This window comes from Chiloscyllium plagiosum, chromosome 10 (genome assembly GCF_004010195.1).
Source record: "Chiloscyllium plagiosum isolate BGI_BamShark_2017 chromosome 10, ASM401019v2, whole genome shotgun sequence".
NCBI classification, from domain to species: domain Eukaryota; kingdom Metazoa; phylum Chordata; class Chondrichthyes; order Orectolobiformes; family Hemiscylliidae; genus Chiloscyllium; species Chiloscyllium plagiosum.
The window spans coordinates 45200804-45222828 of NC_057719.1; the positions used below are offsets into that span (position 1 = coordinate 45200804).

Sequence of the window (22025 nt, forward strand, 5' to 3'; positions counted from 1 at the left end):
AAAGAAAGCATATTATACGTATTTGCCTGGAATACCCAACATATGAAGAAAATAAATTAATTGATATGCAATAAAATTTCCACAAAGTTTGTCCGCCTTTGAAATATGTTGTAATAATAAAATGAATGAAATGACAAGGTTCACTAGAGACCATCTCATTAAAATAAAAAAGTCAACCTGCTAAATGAAAAGAGCAGGAAAACTGCAGAAAAGGCTGTATATGGGGGTCTTTAAACTTGGATACACCTCATTGCTAAATTTGCCTAGCAGAAAGTTACTCCTGAAGAAGGGCTTATGCCCAAAACGTCGATTCTCCTGTTCCTTGGATGCTGCCTGACCTGCTGCACTTTTCCAGCAACACATTTTCAGCAGAAATTTACTCTGGTCAAGTTACTATGAATGACTCATCCATGTAGTTTATCTTGTTACAATTGCCAGAGAACAACCTCTCAAAGTTCTTCGGTCAGAGTGATGGAAGAACAGCAATAATGGACCTATGCTTTTCTGATTAGAGGAAATTTCTTTCTATGTTTTCTTCGCACTTTACCCAATTTTTGCAGATTAGTCTACTTTGTCCCATATGACGTCAGCTCATTCAACTTTTATTCATATCTATCAAACAAAGCAGACAAATCTGTGGGGTGGCTCAGTGGGTTAGCATTGCTGCCTCTCAGCACAAGGGATCTTGGTTCGATTCCACCTATTTTCAATCAGCCTTTTCAGAAATAATATTGCATACCTCCAGAGCAGGTGGGACTTGAACCTGAGCTTCGTGGTTCAGGGGTAAAGACACTCTTACTGGAGCAAGTGTGTTAACAGATGATGAACAGCGGTGGGCAGATGGTGCTAGAATACAGATCAGCAATGATGTAATGCAGTGGCAAAACAGGCTCAGGGCTGAGTGACAGCCATGTTTGTAAATCAACAATACCATCATAAATCTATTACATCCATTTCATTGACCCAGTGCTAAAGATACTCTAGACCTTTTTTTGAAATATGTGCAACTTTCAACTCCCCCTCAACTTTCTCAAGAGACATTTGTGTCCATGCTGTACGTAGTAACATTTTTAAGATTTTTTTTATCAGCCGGTTGTGATCTGTTATTGACACACCTCTGAAGCAAGTGGGTCTAAAATCCTTCTAGCTCAGAGGTAGGGACACTGCCATTCTGCCATAAGAGACCTCCGTTTGCAGAGGATACTCTTGCTAGGAACCCCTTATTCTGTTGTTAAATGGCATTTTTTGGGTGTTTTGTATATTGCAATTTATTAATCAATAATAATTGATAAAGTCTGGTCTCTGATTACCACTGATTTGCTTCTAATTAGTGTTTGATTTAAAACATTGATATTTGTGCCAAGGGGAGAAAATGCATGGAACTAGGATTGAGCAGAGAGCCCACCTGCTGGTAATAGAATGATTTCAGTCCTATTAAACTGACTGCCTCTACATACGTACTTTAGGATTCTCATGGGTAACAGCAGCATATTCATAGTAATGTATTTAAACTCCTCCGGACTGATACCGTATCCTGAACCGCCAGTAAAAACATTTTCTGTCCAAAGATGCCAAGGATGCATCCTGGTCAATGTTAGACAATAGTGTTCTCAAACCCTCTCAGTTGATAACTATTCTCCTTCTAGCCCAATTAAGATCGTGCTACCTTCCTGTCCCCTAATTCGTGTAATATTATTCCTCTTTAGTACCACCCCAAAAAACATTTCCACCTTTTTCTATCTTTTCTCCCAAACCAACACTTCAGGTTACTTTTTCCCTTTCCCTCTCATCAAATCAACTACTTTTATCTAACCCTTTTATGATTATCAGTGTCCTGTTTGGGATCTTAATTTCTTTGATCCGATCTGAATCTAATGGCTAATGTAGTGGAACAGTTTCCCATCTGCTTTCGTTGCTATATCTATTGTTCTTGAGTTCCTGCCTATGCTGTAGAAAGCCACATCCTAGACATTAGCACTGGAAACTATATAGTGAACAGGCAGAAACCTGTCCTTATGCAATAACTACTTGATGAGAGGAACTGGTGAAGAACAGTGTGGTCCTAGCTGTGCAGACTTTTGTCAGCAAATGCATTCCAGATTCCCAAACATCCATTGTCAGCATGAAGCACTGCCAGCTGGCATGTTGCCAACTATTTTTCTGCCCTGCCCTGTGCTCTCAGATTAATTATCCTCAAATGTTAACTTTTATGTTTAAGAATCAACTCCGCTCTGAACATTAAGTTTAAAATGACTCTATCATACCAATAGTTTTAAATTTTTTTTTACTGTTTATAGTTAATTAATGCTGTGTAGAATATTTATTTCTAATGAAGGATTGTGAAAATGCTGATCCATTGCTCTGCCCAGCCAACCATAAGTGAAGCAAGGAATCGATTCAGTTCTACCGGATGGCTGTGGTTCAGTCATACAATTTTTGCTAATACAATACAGCACAGGAACACTTCCTTTGGCTCACTAAGCCTGTGCTGATAAACAATTCTATTTATTTTTCAGGGCTTAACTGTATCTCTAGAAAAACATCTACTTGGTTTTGATACTGGAGGTAAGTAGAATGACATTGAAATGCAAAATTTATAACCTCTGGTTTAACTGCATGCTGTAATTCCCATATGTAAATACCATTAACGCAGAGGAAGGCTATGTAGCTCATCACAGTGTTAGCTTGCTAATCCCATTCCCCAATTCTATCCCTGTAGCCCTACAAATATTTTTTTTAATTTTGCATGCCCACCATGCTTTTAAATTAATTCTTTCCTTCCACACTCTTAAATCCCTCTTAACCAGGTATATGTACTTTGAATAAAAACTTTGTTTTTAAGTCCTTTGCAAATGTGTTTATGTTTTACATACTGATATAGGTTTCAGCATGGCAATACATACTGCTTAGTGGCTGAGAATTCATTGAAACCTCTCTGTTCCCCATAGAACCCCTCATTACCTCTCGTAATCAATATAATAATTTTACCTTCCCTTGTACATATGGGCCCACTCACCCTGCGCATACACTTACACTTAGTCACTCAGCAGCTGAGCCTTAGGATACACTATTTCTTGCACCCCTCAACTGAGACTTGAACCTTTGTGTATTTTGAATCCTTCTGGCTTGCATGACCATTTCACTTCTAATTGAAAAAAATTATTTAAGTTTTCTACTCTAGTTTAGTTCTATAAAATAATGGATTATTAAGAGACATTGATTTCGTTGCTTTTTAAAGGTGGCATAGGACTTGGTTTTTGAAAATGTATAATGGGAACTTTTAAAAACCAAATGTATATATGGAAACCAAATTACTAGCATTGTACAGTCTTTCTGCAACACAATTCATGCCATGTCCCATTGCTTGAATTTAAAAATCCAAAATGCATTATAACGTTGCCTGAAAAGTGAATAATCACAATTTCAATGTTTCCATCCTTCGTGATTTTAAAATTTGTGTGTGTGTGTATAAATTTCAAAATTCTAAATAAATGCTTGTCTATTTTGCCGAATCTTGTTACTAGGTTATTACAGAATTTATTCCGTCTCGTTATTTTAATTTCTGGTTTCTACATTGACCAATGCTTTAAAAGATCAGGAATTATTTGACGTTAAATCTCTCCAACCTTTTCAATCAACACTGATGTTTAATGTTTCTGTGAGCAGTAATCGAAATGCCACATGTCTATCCTTTTTCCTTATTTTTCCCACTCATTCAACCACCAATTTAACATATTAAAATTTAGTGTGGTCTCAAGTTATGTAAATACACTAGTTTGTTCAAAGGCTTACTAGCTGTACTTTTTTTTTAAAAAAAGTCTCCTCTACTGTAAGTATTTTTAACATTCAATCTTCTGTCCTAGCGAGAACCTACATTTTTTTTTAAGGAAACCTAAAAACTACAGGCTAGGAGTAGAAATAGGCCATGTGGCCCTCCAAGCTTGCTACATCATTTAGTAAGGTTCATCGCTGATGTGTCTGAAGTGCATGTTCACATCTACCCCACTGCCTTTAATTTTTGTCAAACAAGACTATGTCTACCTCTGCCTTAGAAATATTTGATGACTTTCTTTGGCAGTGGGGTCTGAGGCAGTGTGTTCTAAGATCTCTTCACCCTTGAAAATTTATCCTCCCCTCTATACTGAAAACTGTCCCCAGAAGAGGAAATATCCTTTCCACATTGCTGCCAGACCACTCAGGATCTCAGTCTTCAATCAAGTGACTTCTAACCTTTCTAAACTATAATGCAAGCAAGTCCAGCCTGTGCAGTCTTCTCTAATAAGACTATCCAATTATTCCAGGTATCCATCTAGTAAACCTCAGAATTGTTTCAAATTATTGGCAACCTCCTTCAAACAAGGGGACCAAAGCCAAACGCGGTATTCAAGATGTAGTCTCGCCCTATATAAATGAAGGATAGCATTCTTACTTTTCAGAAGGATTGCATTCCATTCTGCAGTAGTTCTCCATTTAAATAATACTGTTTTTATATTCTTCCTGCCAAAGTGTATAACTTCAGAATTTCCCACATTTTACTTCATCTGTCAGATTTATTGTCAGGTCAATCTTATGTTGGTCTGATTTTGCTTCCCATGTAATGTAAAGGGTTTGATTTATATATTTGAACATTTGAGTTTAGATTTTTAAATTTAAACGAGTGACATGGGTTTTCTGTGTTGAGTGAGTTTAATATTGATTAACCTCTGTAGCCATGGTGATTTATTTTTTAAATGTTGAGAGAAAGACTTTCTGAATATAACTGGTCTGGTTTACTATGTTCATTTGTAAATCTTTTCCCAATGTAAACAGTTGTGCATTAGGCTTAGTTTGAGAGGTCAGGAAATTTTTGTTTCCTTTTGATTAGGGATGCGTTAATAGCTTGGGGAAATTCTTTTATTGTTTCAATTTAGGCAGTCATGGCTTAAGGTGGATGTGGAAAGCAATTGTTCCTGAGAAAGGGAGAAGATAGTTAGAACTGTTAAAAAATAGATTGTAATGAGTTAGCAACAATACAGACCAGTTTGGTTAAAATCCTGAAGGTATTATTTGAAGATGAGATGGTTAAACTCAGCTGTATGAAGGTTCTAGGAAGAGGCTATCAGATTTCTAAGACTAGGAATTGAAGCCATAGATAAGTTAAACCATATGTGGGACAGAGAAGGGAATTCTGAGTTCTAAAAGCATCAATGGGATTGTATTTTTACTGTTTTGAAATCTTTAAATATGTTTTATGTGAATTGTTTGGTTTATTCTAATTTAGCTTCATTTCTTTTGCGTAATAAATTGTTTTTTATTGTTAAAACCAAATCTGTGATATTGTGTGCTTCTGTTTCAGTGTAAGCACATGTTAAAGACCATAAGACATAGGAGTGGAAGTAAGGCCATTCGGCCCATCGAGTCCACTCCACCATTCAATCATGGCTGATGGGCATTTCAACTCCACTTACCCGCATTCTCCCCGTAGCCCTTAATTCCTTGTGACATCAAGAATTTATCAATTTCTGCCTTGAAGACATTTAGCGTCCCAGCCTCCACTGCACTCTGTGGCAATGAATTCCACAGGTCCACCACTCTCTGGTCCGTGTGAATCTCCGCTGGACACGCTCCAGCGCCAGAATGTCCTTCCTGAGGTGTGGGGACCAAAACTGGACACAGTACTCCAAATGGGGCCTAACCAGAGCTTTATAAAGTCTCAGTAGCACACCAGTGCTTTTATATTCCAACCCTCTTGAGATAATTGACAACATTGCATTCGCTTTCTTAATCACGGACTCAACCTGCATGTTTAACTTTAGAGAATCCTCAACGAGCACTCCCAGATCCCTCTGTACTTTGGCTTTACGAATTTTCTCACCGTTTAGAAAGTAGTCCATTCTTGTATTCTTTTTTCCAAAGTGCAAGATTTCAATCTGGGATCTGTCTTTGTGTACATGGAAGAATGCAGCAAGGGCTCCCATACCTTTATGTAATAGTCATATCAGTTTTTCAACATTATTTAATTCTCGTGCCTTCAGGTAGCTACAAGGTCATAAACGTATAATTTAATTCAGTGTAAAATGTACTGACTTTTACATTATCCATCTGCATTTATCCTTTAAAGAAACTGATTCTAATTGGTCAGGTCCACATACTCTGAGGAATTTAAACCCTGGGATTAATTGGTCGAACTTGCTATGTTAGTAACTTGATCCCATTCTGTAACAGTTACATCTGTTCCAGTTGTTTAACTTGACTTTTAAATTGCTTAATTCTGTTGCTGGTGAATTTGCCAGATTTTCATGATATTAGAAATAACTGTAATTGAATTGGTTTGAACAGATGCCACCTTGAATGAGGCTGCAAGAGTCCTCCGGTTGCTGCATATAGAGGAACTACGAGATCTTCAGACCAAGATTAATGAAGCTATTGTAGCCGTTCAGTCAATAATAGCTGATCCCAAAACTGATCACAGGCTGGGAAAGGTTGGAAGATGATTAAAAGGTGGAAATAGTTGGAACTTTGCACTGTTTGTAATCTGTATTTTGAAACTCAGAAATTGACAAAAGGAAATAACTTTTGATCCCACATGGTTAGATAGTCCTATTGGCAAACTGTTCACGGAAGTGGAATAAATACTAAAACTTGAGAAATTAAAAATTTGTTTCTTGAATTTTATTGTTAAATTGGAACAAAGTTACAACAGTGTGGTTACAAGAGTTTTGTCAAGTTAAACACATTCCAGGTAATGTACATGCTTCACAATAGGAAATAGCAAAAAGTACAAAATTAAACTGTTCAAGTTGTTAAAATTATTGTTAATGTGCAAGAAAAAAGTTTGCATGGAGAAAGCACTACAATGTATGATGTAAAATGAAACATTCAAAACAAGTTTGAGAGCAGGTTCATTTATTAAATGTTTGTCGATAGTAAAACCACAAGACCTTGTACTAATCAATATTTGTTAAATATTTTAGTGAATATTATAATTGGAAAAGCTGAATAATTTATACTATTTTCTGTAGTAACCTGCAGTGAATCCTAGTTCGAGCCAATTGAAAATGATAATGGTTATGGAAATGGCAGTTTTGCTGTCTCCACCTGGAGAAGCAGGTTAGAAATAAAAACAGGATTATTTTTAAAATGTTTAGTGTTTGAAAAGCACGATAGAATCACAAACTCTGTACTGTGGATTAATTAATGAAACAATTGAAGGGTCAGATTTTTTTTTTAAAACTTGTCTGCCAGTTCTTATTCAACTATTTAAACAGAAGAGGTGTTATACCAAATTACCGAATACTAGTTAAATATTTTTGTGGCTTCAGTTTTTTGTCATGCTTTAAGAGTATTCAATAGCATTAGACACTTTGTAAACACTTTTTGTGTAACTGTAATATAGGATCAATAGTGCAGATTGGTGTCAGATTTTGCAAATAATGTCTACTCCCAGACAATTTTAGCAATTTTAAAACATGATTAAAGTGTTTAAGGTTTATAAATATTCTTTTATATTGTTTATTACCAATTCCTGGCTCGACAAAAGATTGAAGCTATCAACACTAACCAAAATTATGGAGTAAATGGGAGAGCTACTTCTGGAATCTTCACTTATGCAATAAAACATCAAAGTCAGGAAATTCCTATTTGATTTGCCTTGCTCTCACTGCATCTCTCCAATACACTAATGAAACACAATGAAGTATGAAGTTGTAGTGCTTGCCCAATAGGCTGAAAAATGTTGACTGAATTTAATATAATTTGCACTACCTAGTTTATATTTTGTGCCTCATTAGGTGTTCTTCGATCTTTTGGAAGAGACAAGCTGTTGCTTGTCTTGCTTTTATAGCTATTGATCTCTTGGAGAGGGGTGCTACGTTGGTTTCACTACCTATAATTGTAAAGTCCACTAAAAGTCTGGACAGCTTCAGTGTGATAAAGCAGGGTGAGCACTGTTCTTGCAATGACTAAATGTTACTTGGCAGAATACCTTTGTGATAAAATGTCAAATCTAGAATTCTGAATTGTTTAATAAGAATCAATTCCACATTACAAAAAAGTGCCTTGATTAAGCACAACTTATTTTTTAGAAGATACTATTATTATTAAACTTCAACCCCCCCCCCCCCCCCCACCCAAACAATGTTTTAATAGCATTGTGGTTATTTTTAAAGCAATATTAAATACAAAATTGCTATATTGTTCTGTACCGAGACTCTTCCTAATCTAGTTTGGAAGCCTGATGCAAAATACTGTCATAATTTCCTGATGAGGAAAACAACTGGGTTATCCAGAGGTATTTCTTCCTGCCACACATGGCTTTGTTTGGAGCCCAGATCGAGGAAATTCTGCACGTCTGAAGTCCAGTTTGTGAACTCTTGTTTACTATTGTGTTACTGTAACTGAGCTCATCACCATCATGACTAGGTACCTTTTATGTAAGTCACTAATATTTACTTGTAACAGGAATACTGCAACAGAACAATATGCAGAATAAATTTATGTGAGGCAAAACTCCACATTGGCATCATCAGCACTGAACCAGTTGACTGCTAAATAGGCTATTTAAAAACCACTCTTGTATTTGGGAAATGTATAATGATTGCATAGTAAGTCAATGTGTAAACACATTGGTGTGCCATCTTTAAGGGAAAAACATGTTTAATTTTGAGGTTGTTTTACAATATTCATGATGTCCAATGATTTTTTAAATTTGTAGTTTGGCAATTTTTATTGCTGTTGAAAAGTAAGCTCAGGTCAAATATGATTTAATACGAGTAATACTGCAATAGTCTGACATGTCCACTGACATTTTGGGTTTTGCTTGTAATATATATCATACACCTGAATGTCTTGGGCTAGTCATAAATGATGTTGAGCAGATGTTGCTTTACTGATGATACACAGGCATTTTACAATAAGAAAATCAGTATTGCTATACTTTTGTTCCAGACTAAATCATCTACTGTATCAGTCTTTAGTTCAACTTGTAACATCGCTTTCTGGTTAAAACAGTTTTGGTTAGAGAAATATTTTCAGTCTAAACAGGAACTAATTTTATTTTGTTGGACTATGGTACATTCATATCTGATTCTTCTATGTAGCTTGTCAAGGGTAACAATTGCAACAATATCTGACTGAATAACTGAATCTTGTTAAGTTTTAGACATCAATTCAGGATGTCAAATCTGAAAATCACGATTGTTTAGTTGTTTGAAGCTGACTGTTAAATACTTCTGAAATAAGTGCAGTTACTTCTAGATGATGAGAAAGAAATTGAAACATTTTGCCAGCCTTTCGGAAAAGAATTCAGCCAGTCCTCAGGTTGTGAATGGGTTCCGTTCTGGAATCTGCTCACAAGTCGATTTGTATGCAAGTTGGAATGACTCGCAGGATAGAGTAAAGCAGCTATTCGTAAGTACAGGAAATGTTTGTATGGTGCTGTATCACCTTCTGTTAAATCATCTCTGAAGTATTTTATTCCATAGTTTGTGCTTTTTCTTCACTGCATCATATACTTGATATGTGTCCATCACACAACTATTTATGCTTGTGTTCTTTAAATTTCAGAATAAGCGACCAGGTATTGACCATGTATTCATACCAGTCACTGAGTCCACTAAAAACAAAAAGGCAGCACAGTAGTGTGTTCTTGAAAATCATGAGGTATGGAAGCTCTCTCAAAAAAAAATATAGTTACCATGTAACATTTTCAGTTCCCTACTAACAATGGGAGGAAAAGTACAGACCAATCCATGCAGCATTGTGCTCCAATAGAGCTCTTCCTCCAGATGTAGTATGCTGAAATACAGTTGTCATTACCAGCACAATCATTATTTGCTTCCTGCCAGGAGAGGAAAAAAGGTAGATTAAATGATACTGTGCAAGTATTCCTCATGGCGATATTAAAACAAAAAGCTGACTTGTTGAATTTAATTTGTAGCTGTTGATGCTAGTTTAGTTTTTATTAACTAGCAAAGTACTATTCTTAGTTATCAAATTTATCCTGGTAAATAAAAATTGAAAGAATCGCAGATGCTATCATTTCTGAGGAAGGGTCATGGGACCCGAAATATTAACTGATTTCTTTTCACTGATGCTAGCTTTTCTGGCAGCTTCTGTTTTTATTCATCCTGCTAAAGAAGGGCAAGAATTTAGTTATTCCACATTTCTTTTACTTAAGAATTCTACAAATGAGAATAGAGAAATCCATTGTGAAGTCATTGAAAAGTGACCACAGCTTGAACATAGATGCGAAATGAAATGAAATTAGATGGGTATAAGTTCAGGATACAAAGGGAATTGAATGATTATTTAAAAAGGATATTGCGCAAGGGAATGAGTAAATGGCAGGGCAATAGCACAATGTCCTGAATGGCCTCTTACTATGCTGTAACACTTGTGTGCTTCAGAACATTAAGGACTGACTCAACAAAGTATTTTTGTCTTATAGGAATGTACTTTTTCCTTTGAAAAGCAAACACTATTTCTTGAAGTACTGGTCTTGCACATGTATTTTTCACTTTCCACTGTAACAAATTCCCCATCACACATTTTATAATTAACCTTAAAATACATCTTTTTCAAACTTAATGGAACATTCTATCATGCTAACAATCACTATTTCCTAAAGATTCTTTTACACACTTATTAATTAGTCCTCTCATTGCAATTGCATTAATGTTTACATAAAAATAGATCTAAAACAGCCAGCGCTCTAGTTGATTTCTTAACATATTGTCCCAGAAAACAGTCTCCTACGTTCAAAGAATTTTTCCTCCATATCATTGACACTCTGTACTTTTACCCAATCTAGAAGTAGTTAAGTGTCTCATTATTATTGCATTCCCCTTACTTATATGCATGTCTAATTCTCTGAGTTAGATCATGCTCTACATTACCACATTGGTTAGTGTACCACTGCCATTAATGGTTAGTGGGCTATAAACCACTCAATGTTTGCTGCTAAAAGGTACGTTCCAAAAATGAAAAACATTTCAGCTTCCATTTGTGCAGTTGGTTGAAGTATAATGGTTGGGACACAAGAACTCCCTCCCTGCTCCTTTAATTCCATGAAATATTTTAGATCTCTGAGCACAGAAGCTTGTGTTCAATCCTCATTCTGCAATAAGTATTCCTTCTGTACTGCTTATGTGTGTCAAGCCAATATTGTGTCGTCTTAGAACCCTGTGGTTTGAACCCATAACCTAATGTACTCCATCAACTTAGGTCATCAAGACCCAGCTTTGCAAACTTTGCTTCGAAACTTCTTGCACAAACTACACGCAAGTTCTTATTCAGATAGTGCTGTTTGCGAGCAAAAATAAGAGAGCCCTTAAATACATTAAAGTTTTACTTTCTTTAATTTTAAAATTCTTCGATCTTAAGTATGAGAGGCTGGAGTAAATCAAATAATGTTAATACTTGATCTACACCAGCAAACTTTTAAACAAGCAATAGAAAGAGGCTGCAACCTTTTAAGGCACCTTTGGGTAATAGGAATTGTTTAAGGCACCTTTGGGTAATAGGAATTGCTTTTCGGGAGGGAGTAATATCACAAAGTATACATTTCTTTTCAATTTAGAATTGCTATTCCCTAGCAAGAACTTTCCAATTTTATATCCTCTTACCATGCAGACAACGAGGGTAGGCCACAGTTATTCCGTACAGATGTGATCTTTGATCAGGTAGGTACTCATCAGTAATTTGGTTACTATCTTTAGATACAACTATAATTCCATCTCTGGAAAAAAAAGCAATTGAATCATTCAGAAATGCTGATTCTATGTTTGGAGCAACTAGAAAGAAAAAAGTAAAATAGTGGATAGAAGGAGTGATCTTCAGACATTGATCTAATTACGGGCTTCCAATAAATTATAAACGTTAATCTTTGCTCTGGTGAATCCCTCAATTACATTTTTTTTGAAGTTGTTCTGATATTTGTTATGTATAACATTCCCTGTTTGTATTTGTTTTATTTTAGTCCTTAAAAAGACTGCCATGTCTTGTTCCCATCTGCCCACCAGTGGGAGCAATCTTTCATTGTTTACCTACAGTAGGATGCCTAGGTTGCTCTTGGTGTTGGCAGCTCCACTCCCCATTATTACATTGCTCTCGCTTTAGGCTTCCCCAAAATCTACTCTCTCCCATACCCATTTCTATTCAATATCTCTGCCCTGCAGTATCCTGGGTGCTCTCCTAACAGCCCTCCATTTTTACAGTCTGTAACTCCTGAATCACCTCTGTGTCCCCATGCATTATTGTGTGTTGGTTTAGGGAGTACCGTTGTAATACTCTCTCAGGCAGTTCTCCAGCACTGGAAGCAGGAGCTGGAGATTTATGTCCTATTTTGAGGCATGATAACATGAAACTGACAGTCCCGGCAGTGATACAGCAAGAAGGAACACAGGCTACCACATAAGTTGTCCAGGGCTTTTAGGGTGGAGGGGAAATCTGAGACTTCAGGCAGAGGACAGTGAGGGGATGGGGGTGACATCTCGGGAGGCACCCCGATGCATAAAAAGTATTCTTTAAATGAGGGACAGCCCTTCCTTCAAGCCTTTTCCCACTTGGGGTACAAAAAAATGGTTTCCAACTTGCAACTAGCTGCCTATGTCAATATGGTCTGGGTAGTGTATTTTCTTAAATCAATAAGCTTGCTAAAACAATCTGTTGACCTTTGATTATTTAACTGAATATGGCAGGCAGGCTGCCACTTTTGATATCTTGTTAACTCTAATGTATTATGGGAACAGGTCAGCTATAGGTGGGAAGGTAGTAGGCTAGCCATCTGACATACTGTTCTTTATTATTCCCCATACCCAGTGGGGCTGCAAAATGTAGGCCATAGTTACACTTAATAGTTCCATTAAACTTTGCTCCTACCTTCTCCAATCTGTGTAGTAGAAGTGATTTGCATAAGCAACAATACTAAAGGGATAGTTTAGACCACGTTGCACCACCTGTCTTCTTGTACCATCGGAAAACACACACTCCAGATCTTTGGTTCCTTTCATCAATGAAAGCAAGAAGAAAGGTTGTTAGTATTCAACTGCAAATTTCAAAAGTGTATGCTCTTAATTTTTTTTTGCTTTAATGCCAACTAACTTGATCTTTTAAAATGTTTCCTTGAATAATAAAGTATATTAAGCCTGTGAAACATACCAGCATCAGCCCAACATAGTTGTGAGGAAAAAGGGTCAAATGTCAATCCATTTGGCAATCCAATGTCATTTGTAACTAATACCCTTCTGTTAGTTCCATCTACACGAGAAGTCTCAATTTTAGGAGCTTCACGATTCCAGTCTGTCCAGTAAAGGTTGCTGAAGGGAAAGCAGAAGAGCAAGATAATTAATATAAACAAGGCTGTGTATTTAATTGAAAGACAGTGGGAGCCTATCATATTCCATTTACAAAATAGCCTCAACTAGGACAATGTCAAATATCTTAAAAGGAAACTGTTGATAGTCCCAGATTTTTAAAAATTCTCTGAAATTTGCTACGAGTCAAGTAATATGCACATTCAATTTTCTGCTACGTAAATTTTCTCCATTCTATAAACAGTGGAAGCATTTTAGATCTACAGTATATTGTGCCAACATCTGGGCAACATGTTGCCATAACACCTAATTCAGATGGTTGTCAGATGTTAGCATTTTGGAAAAACCCTGTTGTTTGGTTTACGACTTGCAAAAGCTATAATCATGTTGTCTACAAGGGCTATGTATGTTTAATTGGTAAGAAAGCATGTCAGATATTTTTTTAAAAAAATCATGTTCTGGAAAATTCTGAAGTTGTAAAACTTCATACCTTTATATGAAACCTACCCATTAAGAGAGTCCACTGCAATTGCTCTGGGATTTACCAGATCAGTATCAACAAGAACTCTTCGTTCAGATCCATCCAATTTAGCAACTTCTATCTTATCCAATCCACTGTCAGTCCAAAACATGTTTCTGTGGAGGTAGTCTATGGTTAGTCCTTCAGGACTAATCAGGTCTAAAGTTGGAGCAGAAACACAAAAGTGGTGATACAGATGATTCAGCATCCATCTGATAATTTTCAACAACAATTGGGCTGGATTTTATACTGTTAGGGTTTTTTTTTGTCCTCACCTTAAATGTTAGTGGTGGATTCTCTCACACTCTGGCATATTACACTGTAGCCATTTAATGTTCATTGGGCACTAACTGCTTGAGGTGAGGCTTTTACCACTTGTCTTATTGGGAGAGTGGGGGTGGAATATCCCAAGAGCTGCCGGTCAATCTGATGGTCAACAATTCTCACAAAAACAGCAAAACAAAAAAACACTTAGTTCCTAACAGAGATCACTGCTGGACTGGATGGAGAGGAAAATGTGCATGGTGACAGGAAGGAACAGATGAATGTGGTGATATTTTTGTTAGAATAGGAGGTATTGTGAAGACTTTGGTGTTGAGAGGGGGTTTCCCTGGGCCTGGGGAACACTAAAAGAGGTAACCAGTCTCTACCAACCACCAGCTGGTATAGTGAAAGTTACTAGGCTTTCTCCTCGATGCTAGTCTCTGCTGGAAATGGATGAAATTGTCATGAGGGTGGGAAGAGGCCATTGTGACAAATTAAAGGCCTCAAAAATGCTTGTTAACATTATTTGTCTGTTCAAAATTACATCATAATTATAAAATTTTAAGTATACATCATATAACTTTTCATAATATTTGCCTTGTAAAGACCTAATAAATTTTCGGACCTCTAATAAAGAACTCACCTGAGTTAATAACTGTTTCTGGCTCAGCACCTGGTTCCAAACTAGCGCGATTAATAGTTCGGCCAGAAACATCAGTCCAGTAAACCATCTTATCCCTGCAGTCGTAATCAATACCAATAACAATTGAACCCTTAATGAAAAATAAACCAAAGAAGAGTTAATTGTCTGATAAACAACCATTTGGAAAACTGAAAACAGCAATGAATCAATTTTGGAAAACCTTATAAATCTGTATAACAATTGGAGAAACTCAAACATGAATGTAAGTTTACACATATTACCTTATTGGAAAGACTCCACAATTTACATAGTTGTGTTGTGGGTGTTAAATGTTTAGTTTTTACAAGTATGAAGTTAACTACTTCTGTTATTCATTAATTAGTGCAAAATAGCTGATGCAAAAACATTACGTGACTATTCAAGGAAAGAAAAACTCAAAGTAGCAATAAAGGAAACAATAAATTACTCATTTTAAAAAAAACATAAGTTGCAGCATAACTTGAGTTACTTTATAATGTTCTAAATTGATTTACAGAATATGACATTGTCAATTGCAAGATTTGTAGCTCAGGTTGAGGTTTAGCGTGTGGGTTTGCTAGCTGAGCTGTAGGTTTGATATCCAGGCTAGGTAACATCATAAGCGGTGACCTCCAAGTGAAGAGAAGCTGTTGTCTCCTGCTTTCTATTTATATTGTAGACGACGTTGGTTTTGTCCATGGGTTGTACTGGGGTCTTTAAGTTTGTTAGTTTTTGTTTGAGTGTGTTGGTGGGTTTGTGTGCTACTAGGATTCCGAGGGTCTTCGTAGTCTGGCTGTCATTTCTGAAACTTCTTTGATGTATGGTTAAGGTGGTTAGGGTTTCTGGCTGTGTTTGGTCCATTTCAGAAATGACAGCCAGATTACTAAGACCCCTCAGTATCCTAGTAGCACACAAACCCACCAACACACTCAAACAAAAACTAACAAACTTAAAAGACCCAGTACAACCCATGGACAAAACCAACGTCGTCTACAAAATTCCATGCAAGGACTGCCACACACACCTACGTAGGACAAACAGGAAGAAAGTTAGCCACCAGGATACATGAACACCAGCTAGCCACAAAAAGACACAACTCTCTCTCCCTCGTAGCCCTACACACGGAGGGAAAAAAACCCCACCATTTCGACTGGGACAACACATCTATCCTGGGACAGGTGAAGTAAAGACATGCCAGAGAATTCCTAGAGGCCTGGCACTCCAACCACCACACCATAAACAAACACATAGATGGTATCTAGATCTACCAACCCCTCAGAAAACGAACAGGAAATTACATCACCACAAACCCCAGGAACCCCATCGAGGACAAACCTATAAATAGAAAGCAGGAGATAACAGCTTTGCTTCACTTGGAGGTCGCCACTGATGATATTACCTAGCCAGGTAATGAAACGTCTGGATATCAAACCTGCAGCTCAGCGAGCAAACCCACACACATTATTATCAATTATTTATTCCAATTTGGTCATGATTTCCAAAATATTAAAATGTGACTGTGCTTGAATAGACAAAAGAACTGGCAGCTTGTTACATAACATAGATGTGCAGTAAATAACAACTCGGGTTGGAACGAAGGGTCTGTTTCCATGCTGTACATCTCTATGACTCTATGATAACTTCATTTCTGTGTTTCTATAATGTCTTGCTAATAAGCAGCGAGATTAATTTACTTCGGAAAGGTGATGACCATTCCCTATATTCCTTAGTTACCTTATATGTCTGGACAAAGCACACAGAAAAGCACAGCAGGTCAGGAAGTATCCAAGGAGCAGGAGAATCGACATTTCAGGCATAAGCCCTTCATCAGGAATGAAGAGCTTATGCCTAAAATGTCGATTCTCCTGTTCCTTGGATGCTGCCTGACCTGCTGTGCTTTTCCAGCACCACACTTGATACAGTCCTCACTTTCTCCAAAGCATACAGAAGGCCTAAGTGAAACCAGAGCAAGTGTGAACTGATTTATAACTCAAAAATAATAACCCAAAAGGCAAAAAAAGAGGGCAACAGTCTGATTTATCAGTCACCTTATAAATGTAAGAATACTTGTTCCACTGGAACTTGTTTAAATTTGACGTACTGGGGGAGTTAGCAGAGATTCTAGTGGTGGGCAATGGATATATGATGAAGTTTAGTTGGAGTTCCCAGACATCCTTGACAAATTTCCCCTTTTAAAGGCCCAATATAACATGCCAGTTAAAATCACAATGAGTTCTAGATGTAGGTTTGCTCGCTGAACTGCAAGGTTCGTTTTCAGATGTTTCATCACCATACTAGGTAACATTATCATGAGGCTCCAGATGAAGCCTCATCCAGAGACTCGCTGATGATGTTATCTAGTATGGTGATGAAATGTCTGAAAATGAAACTTCCAGCAAACCTACATCCAGAATCTCAACCTAGACTACAAATCTTCCCAAAATAGCTATCAAAGTGAATCCATTTGAAGGTCCCAAACCTCTACTGAATTACAGTAATTAACTCTGATGCAGCAGTGTACCTTCTTTAGTGGCAGAATGATTCCAGTGATAAAAGTGTTTCTCTTTGCCTCAGCACACCTGATGCCCAGTTGAACCAGAGTCACAAGGCGTTACTTCGGTTGAACAGACCAATGTGAGCAGATGCCCCCTGGGCTATCCCTGCAGCAACCAGTGGTCTGTCCTGGCAATTTTGGCTGTCTCCAAGATTGGGAACCAGGGCTTGGACCTTGCTTGTGATTGATTCACAGACCTCTGAACCATCAGTGTCAGCAGTGGCTCCATGAGGTAAAGTTAAGTGCTCTCAACAAATCAAAGCATGAAAGACAACATTGTGTTCCAACCATGACTACTTGTCAAAAGTAATTAATCAGTAGGAAAACACCTGAGTTCATGAAAGGCACTTTAAAGGAAGGCTTGCATTTATAAACTTGACAGTAAACATCTGTTCAATCCTCCCACTGTACCTACTGTGCTATATTGCTACTGTTCCTCAATTTATCTCATTTGCATAGTGATATTAATGTTCCTGTGGTAATATTTGATTTATATGCATGGGTGCAATTTACTGATACTGGTCCATTTACACTTGCTAAAATATGAAAGTAACCTGATATTTTCCTTTCACAAACACTAACATTCTCTGCAGATATTCCAATGGAGAAGCTTATAAAAATAGATACTTTACATGAAGAGCTAACAGGCTCTTGGCTCCCTCTTTGTTTAGCTGAGTACCATTCAGGGGCAGGTACCCAATGTGCTGGCCCTGAGCATATAAAAGGAAGGTACCCGTGCGTGGTGCAGACACTACAGGAGCTGGAGAAGGCTGTGTAATGGGAGGTGCAACTGTTGGTATACCTGGCAAATTCAACAGAAAACATTCATAAATCACTAGGATGAATTTCAGATCTCTATAAAACTATGATTACAATGCTGTGCATCATTAATAGGCAACTAGAACAATTCCGATTAACTTTTACAATTTGTGACTTTATACTGTTGCTTTCTATAATGCTGCATGGTTCAATCTTGGCTCAATTTGTAGTACGCATGCCTCTGAATCAAACAGTTATAGGTTCAGAAACCACAACACATTTGCTGATGATCCAGTGCTGGACTGAAGGTGAGGTGCTAAACTGTTTTGGATAAAGCGAAGTGGAATATTACCTTACTAATAGATACCATTAGTAGGGTACCATCAAGCAATTTTCGAACAAAGATAAAGGAGTTCTCCCTGGTCCCCTGTGCAATATGTGTCTCAACTAAAATTAATAAAGCAGATTTGCCTGCTTATTGCTATTTGTGGGATCTTGTGCACAATTTAACTGCTGCATTTCAGTATCTTATCAACAACGATAGCAATTTTTAAAAAAAGTATTTTGATTCACTTCAATAATGAAAAGAGCTATACAAATATAATGATAGCTTTACTTGCTAAAAGTTCCCCATACGATTTGAACTTCTCATTTTGGAAACTAGACATGAAGTATTTTTACCAACACCACTTTTCCATTATTCCTTTCCTCTACCTTAAAATGATCTTTAATTTTCACTTTACAAAGAAAGTCAAATTGAAAGTTCTCACATGCAGGTGGACTGCCGGGTTCAGTCCTAGTTCCTTGAATTTCCCGACCATCTTTATCGACACACCAACAGTAACCACTGTTTCCATGGCATTGCAAAGGACTAAATTCCCCAAACTCATTACATTCGGGAATGTACTGATCATTAGCTGGTCTGCCACTGTAATGTTCCAGAAGACTCAGTCTCCACCGTTCGCACACAGTTGGTTGTCGCTGTGGGGGTTCTGAAATACATTAATACACTGTAGTTAGTGTAAAATCTTTTGTTGAATGAAACAATTGTTTGAATTCTTTATTGCAATCCAGTTTTATGAAGAGGATGCAAAGTAATCTATCCTAAAACAATAGATTGGGAAAAAAAAGAGATTTAATCACAGACCTTAGTGGGGGATACTTAGATATCAGATATATGTTTAATTACATTTAGAAAAGGGGTAAAAGAAATGTAACAATAGCTGGGTTCCAGGGATAAACAAATTTGAGCAAACCACAAGTTTAAAAACAGACCATTCACAACAGTTAAAGAATATATAACCAAACTGAGACATAAAAATTATAGAAGGAATGTAAAAACTAAAAAGAAAAAGCTGCGGTAAGGGCTTTGTAAGCACATATGAAGAGATACTGTAGTTAAAAAAGACGAGTTGGTGATAAAGGTTATTTTGTATTGAATCTGAGGAAATGACAGAGAAGGTAACTAAGTATTTCTCTGTCTTAGAGGTATGTGAAACAGGCTGTTTTGTGGGGGAGGATGTGGAATAATTACCACTAGACCAAAAAAAATTCAAAGAGAGACCGCACTTTAACATTTCTTAAGTTGGCTAAAAATAGAAAACCAATCAAGCCCAAATGATATATATCACAAAATACGTACGGAAATTATAAAGGAGGTAGCAGAGGATCAACTATAATTTTCTAAAAACTATGAAAATTGTAACTGTGCCAAGACATGCAGTGTTCCAACTGTTAAATACTAGATGAGAAAAGAAATTTTAACAGATGAAGAATAATCTTCAAAATCTGAGATTAAATCATTGATTAGTTTCGAAAGGCATGGGTGACTCTGCAATAATGATAGAGGACAGCTTTAAAAGACAGGCCGTCTCTGTGCCCAGCTTCAGTCTACAGCCAATTCGGTTAACTTCATGTGATGTCAATAAACAGCTGGAGGCAATCAATATTGCAAAGGTCCTGACAACTTTTGACAAAAGTACTGAAAATAGCATCACCCCTGTGGTCAGGTTTTACAGCTACAATGTTGGCATCTATCCACCAATAAGGAAACATTGCCATGGTATGTCTTTTACATAAGCAGAAAAAATCCAATCCGGCCAATTGCCACCCCATCAGGCTACTCTCGATCATCAGTAAAGTGATGGAAGGAGTCACCAACAGTGCAATCAAGCAGCATCTGCTCAGCAATAACCTGCTCAGTTACACTCAATTTGGGTTCTGCCATGGCTACTCAGCTCCTGATCTTTGTTCAAATGTGGACAAAATGATTGACTTAGAGGTAGGTTGAGCATGACTTCCCTTGATGTCAAAGTAGCAGTTTACCCAGTGTGGCATCAAAGAGCTCTATCAAACCCAAAGTGAATTAGGAAAAATCCCCCCACTGGTTGGAGTTATATATATCTCACTGTGCTCTCTGGTCCACTACAAAATGGCGGTGGAATAGGAAACTCTAGCCAGAGCTCATCCACCTCTGTCCATTCTCCTTTTCTTCTCTTTTTCTCAATGTTTTTTCCTTCTTCTCTCCTGGCCTCTGACAACGACAACTTCCAGCCTGACTTAGCAGCCTCCCATAGTCACCTTCCTGCCTGGTGTGGCGACCTCTCAGTCTGGCACCCTCTGCTACGCCGGACTGTCTGAAGTGATCTCCCAGCCTCCTGGTGAAGCCCAGCACGGACTGGAACCAGGGCCTGGTGCGGTCTGAAGGCTAGGTGCCAGCATAGTCTGGGTTGGTAGAAACTTTTATTTCTGCAGTGCCGAACATTTTATTTCTCTATTTTCTGAGATCTTGTAACTAACGAAGCTGTACTTAAGTACCTTTGGACCTAACATGATACTGTAAGTGGCATCATATAAACTGTTCACTATTTTCATTGAGTATATGTGACAATAAAGCTGATTCATCATTCACAAAGAACAACCATGGCACAACTACATGTGGTTGACACTGTCTCCTGTCACATGTAATATATCACACTGTTTTAAATAAATCAACCCACAGCATTAATTGCTCCCTGATGCCAATTCGCTATTAGACCATTGTCATTAACATGACATGGAGGAACATTAAAGGAAACCATCATGCAGATGAGGCCAGTCATGTTGAAAATACAATTTGCTGGTAAGCACACAAATCTCTGTAGAGGGGACAGTTTAAGTCACTTGAAAAGAAATCAGGGTGTGTGCCAGATTGATAGCAAGCAAGAGAAGATCAAAGGCATTTTATCAAATGTCCTTGTTTAAAAAGACAGACATCTTAATAGAATTTAAGATTTCTCACTAATGTCCAGAGGTATGGTTCTTGATGTGGTTGTGGCTGATGTTAAATAATGAGCCACTAAGATTTGCTTAGCTGTTGGAAATGGAGACGAGACAGCCATAACACATCAGGATCACATCAAGAGCTAAGATATCCCCAAAAGATCTAGACCACATTAGACCAACTGGAATCAGATTAAACTTATAACATAGATAAGTACTGCACAGGAGAGGGCCTTGGGCCACGGTGTTGTGCCGAGGTTTAATCCTAATGTAAAATCTAATAACTTAATCTATGCACCCTTCAACTCACTGCTATCCATGTGCATGTCCAGCAGACGCTTAAATGTCCCCAGTGACTCTGCTTCCACTACCACCACTGGCAATGCATTCCATGCATTCACAACGCTCTGCATAAAGAATGTCTCCTCTATACCTTTCTCCTTAAAACTATGACTCCTCATAGCAGTCAATCCTGCCCTGGGGAAAAGTCTCTGGCTGCTGACTCTATCTATTCCTCTCATTATCTTGTGTACCTTGATCAGGTCTCCTCTCTTCCTCCTTCTCTCCAGAGAGAAAAGTCTGAGCTTATTCGACGTTTCTTCATAAGGCAAGCCCTCCAGTGCAGGCAGCATCCTGGTAAACCTTCTTTCCTATAGTAGGGCTACCAGAACTGGACACAATATTCTAAGTATGATCTCACCAGGGACTTCTAGA

General features: G+C 37.6%; 2 protein-coding genes across 7 annotated transcripts in view; one reads left to right on the top strand and one right to left on the bottom strand.

Annotated features, from left to right (window-relative positions):
- The window catches only part of rtraf (RNA transcription, translation and transport factor), a 32198-nt gene extending 25562 nt beyond the window's left edge, over positions 1-6636 (top strand). Inside the window, exons 7-8 of the mRNA XM_043697647.1 lie at positions 2517-2565; positions 6319-6636. Coding sequence (XP_043553582.1) covers positions 2517-2565; positions 6319-6473 — 204 coding nt within the window. The 3' untranslated portion in view covers positions 6474-6636. The remainder of the gene's footprint in view (positions 1-2516; positions 2566-6318) is intronic.
- Positions 6637-22025, bottom strand: part of nid2a (nidogen 2a (osteonidogen)) — a 113847-nt gene continuing 98458 nt past the window's right edge. For all 6 annotated transcript variants that reach the window (XM_043697645.1, XM_043697646.1, XM_043697642.1 and 3 more), the window contains 8 exons: positions 18821-19042; positions 17924-18093; positions 14720-14849; positions 13800-13971; positions 13138-13295; positions 12859-12982; positions 11604-11716; positions 6637-9817 (listed from right to left, as the gene is read on the bottom strand). In XM_043697645.1, coding sequence (XP_043553580.1) covers positions 9807-9817; positions 11604-11716; positions 12859-12982; positions 13138-13295; positions 13800-13971; positions 14720-14849; positions 17924-18093; positions 18821-19042 — 1100 coding nt within the window. In that variant the 3' untranslated portion in view covers positions 6637-9806. The remainder of the gene's footprint in view (positions 9818-11603; positions 11717-12858; positions 12983-13137; positions 13296-13799; positions 13972-14719; positions 14850-17923; positions 18094-18820; positions 19043-22025) is intronic.